The 8,558-nt window shown below is 43.7% G+C and overlaps 1 protein-coding gene across 1 annotated transcript; it reads right to left on the reverse strand.

Annotated features, from left to right (window-relative positions):
* Positions 1-1,128: 1,128 nt before the first annotated feature.
* On the reverse strand, positions 1,129-8,284 carry CNRIP1 (cannabinoid receptor interacting protein 1). Its single transcript, XM_027663066.1, has 3 exons — positions 7,933-8,284; positions 7,080-7,224; positions 1,129-2,579 (listed from the first exon to the last, which is right to left on the reverse strand). The coding sequence occupies exons 1-3, from the start codon at positions 8,109-8,111 to the stop codon at positions 2,415-2,417; spliced, it is 489 nt and encodes a 162-aa protein (XP_027518867.1). The 5' UTR covers positions 8,112-8,284; the 3' UTR covers positions 1,129-2,414.
* Between the last annotated feature and the right edge of the window lie 274 nt (positions 8,285-8,558).

The raw sequence follows: 8,558 nt of genomic DNA on the forward strand, positions 1-8,558 counted from the left end.
GGGTGCTGCAATCCTGGGCAGTGATATTCAGCCTCAGGACATGGACCCTGCAAGACACAGTTTCCCTTGGTGTTCTCTCCTTCCTTTTAAAAGCAACTCACCATCTGCAGACTCTTTCTTGACTACCCTCTGAACTGAATTGCTACAGGACTTGCTGGGATGTGAGAAAAGTGATCCCCTATTTGTCATTAATATGGGAATGAGTATTTGCCTTGGGAAGGGTGTGCTTCCAGCTAGCTGAGAATAACAGTCCAACTGTGCCAGGATAGGCTGGACTTATTTATTGTAGCATTTCTTAAATGCTGGAGAGCTAGAACAGGCCAAGGATTTCATGGAAGCTGAGCTCAAAGTAAAGGTCCATCTTAAATGTTTTAATTTTACTGGGACAGAAGTTTCTTTGCTAGCTATGTATGATATGTATTTCTTGCCAATGTGCTTTTCCATTCATATGTACAAACAAAACAAACCAAAATATGCCAATTGTTGCAGAGTAAAATCACTTTTCTAGCAGTGCAGAGATAGAACTGATTGACAACTGGAAGTTTGGAATCATTAAAGCACTTTATCTGGAAACTTCTGCTAAAGTGCTGCCAATAGCACTTCTCTCTGAAGTGCAGATTTCATTTCAATTTGTTCAGTTTTTTCATTTTGGAGAATTCTTCCTAGGAAGAGTCTAGGAAAGAAGTTAATGCAGAAGATTATTTCTAGAATTTAATTTAAATAAAATTTGCCTGTGTAATGTTGCCTTGGAGTGGAGGTGCAGCTGGATAGCTCACCATTCCAGTGGGGTATTCCATCAGCACTACTGTCAGGCTCCTTTGTCTGTAGAAACCTGCAGCCAGTCAAGCTTTTTGATTCAATGGAATAAAATATTTCTTTGCTTTTTTACTTTTGCCCTAAATCCCTGCTTTCCACACTATGTTAGTACAACAAACTGCATGTTAATAAGCTCTATTGAGTGTTATTGTATTAATTAGAAGCAGGAGCTTTGGGTAAACAACAGGAGGTACTTTGAACTGGATTCTTAGAAAGCACTGGCTACATAACCTCTGCTGTTTGACTCTCTAAAGCCACTGACTTTTTTAATACAGTATTTTCATCTCATTTAGGTGGCCATAGTAGACAAGAAATTGTTTAAGTCCTTTATTACAAAGATCAAAAGTCATGGTTACCATTTACATACACAATTTACAAATTATTCACAAAGGGAAAAACAGATATGCAAGAATTGGCAGACAGCTTACTTCAACCCAAGTTGGGGGAGGGACAAGTGTAGTTGTTTTCTTGCTTTACTTTCTTTACTGAAAGAAAACATACATTTGTTTTGTGTTGCCTGTTTGTGTTAAACACTGATCTAGTGTTTATGTAGCACCTTTAGTTATAACCATGCAAACGCTTACATGCTTATCTTTATTTGAAAGAGTGCAGTGCATGTGTAAATTGTGCACTGGGATCTGCACCTTTCACACTGCTGAGTGTTTGTTGGTCAGAAATCCTGTCAATTTTGGTGTAATACAGTGGTCAGGCTTGAAAATGTCGATTTGTAGGATTTTACTGATTTGAGCAATGTGTCATTAAAACGAAAACTGAGTTTACCATCAGAACTTAAAGAACTAAACTAGGTATGGCTTCTGTATCTCTCAAGAATATTATATGATCTTAAGATAGATCTTAGCCATGTTGTTAGATGTCTTTGATACCACAATTGATTTATTGCTTTTCCTTCATCACATCTTTATAACATTTCCTAAAGCTATTTCAGAGACTGGGAAACTTAACAACAAAGAATCTATTTTGAGAGATTTGGTAAATTAGCAAACTTCACAGAATATCTTACAGCACTTAACAAAAGGGAGAATGAGTTTCCAAATTCCTTGGTGTGAAAGCACAATATCAAGTGCATTAGCTGCCATTTAGCTAAACCTACAAATATCCATATTTTGAATTTTTTGCTGTCCACTGGGATGACATGTACAACAAAATGCTTGAAGGAACACACCGATTTAGGAGCAAACACAAACATAAATACAGAAATCACCAATGTGATGTTGATCCAAATCCTAAGCAATAAAGCAAAACACTTCACAAAAGTTGTTACATCTATGGGGAATAATCCAAATACTTACAACAGTATTATGGTGGTATGACTTTCTACCCAGATATCAGATATTCTTTACCATAGACTTTTCAGTATTCTCAGGGTGACAGATAAAGAATGTTGCAGATGCCATGGTAAACTTAAAACACAGTAATAGGCAAATATTTTAGTGGCACCACCTGTATATACAATGTAGTTGTTGGAACCTTATGGACAAAGCAACCTTTCAGTATGCCTTTGTTAAGGCTTCTTGCTGGTTTAAAAAGGTAGATTTTTCTTTAGGGAGATTGTCCAGCAGTAGTGGTTTCCCATCTCTTCAGTGGAAGGTCTCTTTGTTGATCCACATGAGGCTGCGTGTTTCATTTGGTTTGCATTCATACTCAATGCTGCCAAAGCTGTTCCCCCACTGGCAATGATCCCGTTTGTGGTAGTTGTAGAATTTGACTTGCCAGACTGTTTCAAAAACGCCAATGTCATTGAACTGCAAGGAAGAGGGAATATCAGTGTTAGTGAGATGATTCTTTTCTTGGTTTCTCTCTCTTAAGGAGAAACAACACTTGTGAAACAGAACATAAAACAACTGATATAGGGGTTATTGTTCCTCAAATCAATAAATCAAAGATCTGTAAAGCCTGCTTTAGAAATCAGAAAGTCTTTTATGCTTAGGCATACATAAAACATGAAGGATCAGATTCTGCATGTACTGTCCTCTTGCATTTACATCTGTGCAAGGCAAGGGAGTAAAAATATTCCAGTTCTCATATAGATAAATGTTACTAACAGCAGAAATCAAAGCTATAACCTTTCTTAAAATGACACAGCAGTAATTGGCCCAATGACCTCAAAGTGATTTGTATATTCTGTAGATCATGTACCAGTGATCTGCAGTGACACAGACCATCACTTTACCTTTATACCATACCTAGAGGCTGCAGCTAGGACTGGGAAGATTCCTTCTTTTGCTCCTTCTGAAACCTTTGATACCTTTGTACTTTGGAGCCTTGTGTTTGCAGTGCCTTGACTGAAATGTGCTGCGATTGCACCACTTACTCCTTCCCTTTGAGTCTATTCCATGTTTTAAGTGACACTTAGGTAAGAGAAGCTCTTTGTGCATTTCTATAACTGCTGATTGGACTGTGATAGTGCAGCTGAGTAAGAGAAGATAGCAAGGAGATAACCAGTGTGCTTAGTACATAAGTGTCTAATACAGTGAAGAAGTCGTGAGACGACTGCAAGTTGTCTGATTGTTCTTGCAGCTTCAAAGTGAATGAGACCATGCCTACAGCAAGTTCTGTAAAATAAAGGGTGCTTTTTTCTTTAAACCACTGCTAGACACCTGTACAACATCACAAAAATCTCAGTGAGGCCTTGAAGGATAGGTTATGATTTCAGTTTTAATGGTGATGGAAAATTTGAGTTCCTGTGCCTTGAGATGCTGCAGAGAACCTGAAGTGGGGGTGTGAAGCCTGTATGTGTGTATTGCTGTTGGTCCCAGTGGGATGGCTTGTTGATAGTGTTCTGTTGCTAGATTATAGTAGATGGTGAATTCGCTGCTACTGAACAGCACTGTTCTTTACATTTTTTCCCTTTAAATATTTCCATCACTCTAATGACAGCTTCTTCACTTGACTGTTTTCCATTCCCATCATGTGCCTGAGAGCTGACCTTTTATCATCTGCCTGCTACAATCACACTTGAAAAGTTGATATGAAAGCCCTTTCACACAGGGACTCTTCCTGAGTTCCAAGAAAAACCTGCTGTATCCAGTTCTCTCAAAAGGACAAATTTGGTTTGTTTCCTTTTTCTAATTCAAGGTGTAGTTTTTTCTAATTCAAGATGTAAGCTGCTGCTGCTGTGTAATGGACATTGTTTTAAACCTTGCCACAGCCCACTGTGGTAAGACAAATTTAGCCTTGACAACAGCAGGAATTGCTGTGTGCTGTAAGTGAAAGGTTTTGTTTGGCACTAGTTCCAAAAATTACCTTAAAGAGTAACTGAAATATTTCTGCCACTTCCTCTGACAAAGAGAGAATCAGATGTACATGCTATTTTATCTCTCCCATCAACTAAAATCCTAAGTAAGGACTTTTTTTCATTGATCATCTTTGATAGGCCCGATGCACTCACAATGCAAGATAGTAAAGATTAAGCACATTGGCTATTACTATGCACACACTCAGTGTGGAAACTGAGGGAAAAAAAGGGATTTCTGATAACATTTGTAGAAGGTGATACAACACAAGAGCAGCATTAATTTTATTAATGTATGGAGGATCTGAATTTCAACAAGACAGAGGAAGAAAACAAAATCCATCTTCCTTCAATGACCCAATTTGTTGAGCTACCCTGAGTAGTTTGACTGCTGTGGATTTCCAGGAGAAGGAGAGAATTAATTCCAAAGCTTTTCTACTACCATGTGCCTCCCACCAGCCCGGTACTTCATCACCAGAGCTCCCCTGAATTCCTGTGGTCCTGCAGCTGAATCCTGGCTACTCCACTGGGCCTGTATATCCTTCCCCAGGGAGGAAGGATGGCCCCACTCTTCACAGGTCAGACCTAGAAGTGTAGCTCCCCTCTGCTCTTCTCTGTCATCCAGTGCTATAGGTTTGAACAGTTACTTAATCACTCCTTTGGCATTTGCCTGCTGGGATGATTTGATGGCTAAATAGTGGGATAGAGGTCTGGTTTCTTTATTCAGTCTCAGTCTGATTAAGACTAAAATGAGGCCCAGAGAGAGGTTTCTGACTTAGTTTACACCATCTGCCAGAGAGTTCAGCAGTTACTGGATAATGTGCATACTTGAGCACTCAGGTAGCAGAAACAATTCTGAATCAGGATTGTTGTTTTAAATGTATAAACTCTGGCTGTCACAGATCAGATATCTACTAGCCAGTTAAAGCAGAAACAGAAAGAATTATTTGTTTAAAGTTTTAAAGTAGAGGGGAAATATATTCTTATGGATCTTTATGGACCTTCAATCATTCAAGCACTAGATTGCTAATATCAGACCATTTTTTGACTGCAGGACTGACTTCATAATCTATTTCTAATGTGAATTCAGTTTTTTTGCCTTAAATAATGTCCTTACCTCCCTATGATGCATCAGAATCCTGTCTGCTCTAGAAAAGGAAGTAGAGGCAGAAGTTCCTCATAGTTGAAGGAAACAGGAATATTTAAAGCTGTTTGCAACAAGCCCAGTTTTGAAGATTCAGGAAGTAAGCATTCAAAGCAGTTTTCAGACTGGGGTATCTGAGGTTGGTTCCCTAAATCTGTTATGGCTCTGCTTGGCTAAGCAGCTAAATGATGAGTTAAACATGTAAATCCCTGTTGAGTTGCCTTTATTTAATACTTAGAAGTATCAATTGTGGACATCTAAGTCTGTGCTGAGGAACCTATCTATCAAGATCAGATCCTACAAGGGATTGAGAACCTGCTTAATGCTTGAAAATCCTATTAGCTTCATGGTCAATATCCCAGGATTTGATCTGTAAAAACAACTCTTTGGGCAAATATTGTGGCTACTCATTGTGACTCTTCAACAAACCATCTGAGAGCTTATATCTGAAAAATCAGACCCTCCTTACGTTTCAGTTGTGATTGGACTCAGTTTTCTCCATAAGAAAACCTAAACTTCCAGATTTTCAGAGTTCACATCAGTGCTGCACTTAAGGATAAAGGTGACTATCAAAATAGGGATGCCTTAGTCAAAGCAGATGGTTTTTTGGGAATGTTGCCCTCCTGATATAAGGACACTATAAAATATAACTACAATGCTCAACAATGACATCCAGCAGCCCTTTTAAACTTGTTGTGAAATAATACCACGTGTTTGGTTTTCTTGGGTGTTAAAAAGAAGTTGCTGTGTAGAAAAGTGATTAACATGTACAGATACTTCAGGGTAGTCTTTTAACCTAAGACTATGAAGTAGTAACTGTTAATCTGATATGGGTCTCCAAAATTTAGTTGCGCACACTGTAATTATTAGAAACACCAAACAGAGATGTTACAGTTCTTATTCAGAAGGAGATTTCTATGCTAAATGATGGTTCCAGAAAAATGGTGGTCTTGGCAAGGTCCTAAACTTGTGTAAGTGGGAACAGACCCTTAAGAGAGCTTCAGATGAAGAAGGTTTACTCCCCTGATTACCCTTTTTGGTACAGAAGACATGGAATAAACAGCAGAAATCCCTCAAAACTGTAATCAGGAGAGGGGGAAAAAAAACAAACCACCAAATCAAAACAAATCTCCCTCTGCATGCCGAGCATACCACATAAAGAGTACTGTGGAAATCTGTCTGCTGCTCTTCCTGTCCTCTGTCAGCTCTGCTGCCTTATGGGCTGGAGCCTTTGCCATCTCACTTTGGGGCCATGGAGCCTCTCTTTAAGATTGGAGTGAGGAGCCACTTGAATAATAACTTAGGTTTGTGGATGCAGATAATGGAAGCATATGGGAAAAGGGAGAAGATGGTCTTTGTCTTCTCCCTTGTGGGAGCTTGTTCTCACACATGTTTTCAGTCTCCGGCAGGTCCTAAGGCATCCTGCAGATGACAGGTGGAAGGGGAGAATAGTCACCCCTTGTGCTTGGGGCACGCTCTGCATCAAAATAAAATGGTAGTGCTGGCAAGAAGAGGGGTCCCTGTATGCCAAGGGATTGGATTTCTAGCCAGGGAACTTGGTGGGAGTTGGTTAAGTCCTTCAGAAGACGTGAGAGGTTCAGCTCATAATTCTTTCTGCTGCAGGACCCCAAAGGGCTTTGCAGGTCTCTAGAAAATCCCCTGCTCCTCCCTGGCCCTTCCTGCTCTCTGGGGAGAGAAAGAAGCAGGACTACATTCTGGTCAGCAGCCTGACTGACACAAAGCAAGAGGAGGCTGCAGCTGCGATCAGACTTTGCCCTGGAATATTTCACCTCCACACTCTCTCTGGGAGTCAACCCCCTGCTGCCTTCCATTGCCCTCCCATGCCAGGCTGGGAGATATACATACCTCCATGTTGACCTGGATGGGCTGTCTCTCCCCACTCTTGGTGTGGGGCACCCCTTCTGTGTCATAGATTCCTGTGTAAGAGGCCACTTGTGCATCCCGCGATGTCTCCTCCAGGGGGACATTGACACCCCCGATGCCCATCGTCCTGCAAAGAGACAGGATCCAGCCTTTCAGCCCTGTGTGTCCCCTTCCCTGGCAGCTTGGAGCCAGCACGTGGGCTTGCAGCCTGGCAGCCTCTGTGCTGGGGGATGCTTCAGGGATTTTTAGCAGACCTGCATGTGCTGCTGACTCACTGGGGCTCCTGAAAAATGTCTGGGCTCTGTAGGCACACAGGGAAGGAGTAGCAAGGAAAGGCAGGAGGGATCTGATTTCCAGTAGCTGGGGAGAGGTCAGTCGAATCTCTTCTGCAGGGCTGCCCCTCCACCCCGAGCTGGTTCCCCATCTGGTCCCAGTCCCTGCTTTGCCACGCTGCAGCGAGGCTTGGGCATGCTGCAGGGGCTTCTTCCTCCAGGAAAAACCGCGGGGAAGGAGGGAGAAAAGGAGCTGGACTCGAAAAAATCTCCGGGAGAAGGTGGGGAGAGAGAGGGAAGGAAGCGACTCCAAAACGCAGCCTCCCTCCCTCCCTCCCTCCTTCCCGAGCCGGCCAGGCAAACACCGGGAACAGCTGGCCGGGAACACAGAAACGGGGCCACCAAGGCAAAAAGGGCGGGGAGGCAGAAATCACGGCAATCCCGCGCTGTCAGCCTGCCAGGAAAAAACATTAAACCTCTAAAAATAAAGGGGAGGAGAGGGAAGGGAGAGCAGGGCAGGGCAGGGTCGGGGGAGCCGCCCCGGGCAGGGCGGCCGCACTTACGTGGCCTGGACGGTGCCGGGCCGGAGGGACACCTCGATCTTGTACTTGGCCCCGGTCAGCAGCTTGATGGTGCGGTTCTGGCCGAAGCGCTGCCCGTCCACCTTGAAGTACACGGCCCCGTCGTTGGGCTGGATTTTGAGGGAGACGCTGATTTTCACGAGGCCGGGGATGTCGCCCATCGCTTGCGGCCGGAGGGGGGGCTGCGGGCTCTGCGCGCGTCTCGCCCCCTCCGCGGAAAAGGCGGCTTGGACGGGAGCGAAGGAGAGGAAGAGGAGGAGGGAGGAGGAAGAGGAGGGGCTGCCGGATCCCAGCCAACCCAGCCCTTCCCAAAAGCAGCGGATGAGATACTAGATTTATTTTTTTTTTTTTTTTCCTCTCTCACTAATCGCGGCGCAGCATCTGGGCGGTGGATGCCCTCACCACCACTACCCCCCCCCCCCACCCCGCCCCACCCCGCCCCATATCCCGGTTTGGGGGACATTTACAGCTGCTCGGATTGCAGGCGGTTTCCAGGGAGTTAATCCGGCCCCGATTACTGCAGCCTTAATCCCGCGGTTGGTCGCGGAGGAAACGCGAGGGGCCCGTTCAGCACCACGGGCGCGGACAGCGGCGCGGGAGGGGAGAGC

This window comes from Corapipo altera, unplaced genomic scaffold, assembly GCF_003945725.1.
Source record: "Corapipo altera isolate COAL_440 unplaced genomic scaffold, ASM394572v1 94, whole genome shotgun sequence".
Classification (NCBI taxonomy): Eukaryota; Metazoa; Chordata; class Aves; order Passeriformes; family Pipridae; genus Corapipo; species Corapipo altera.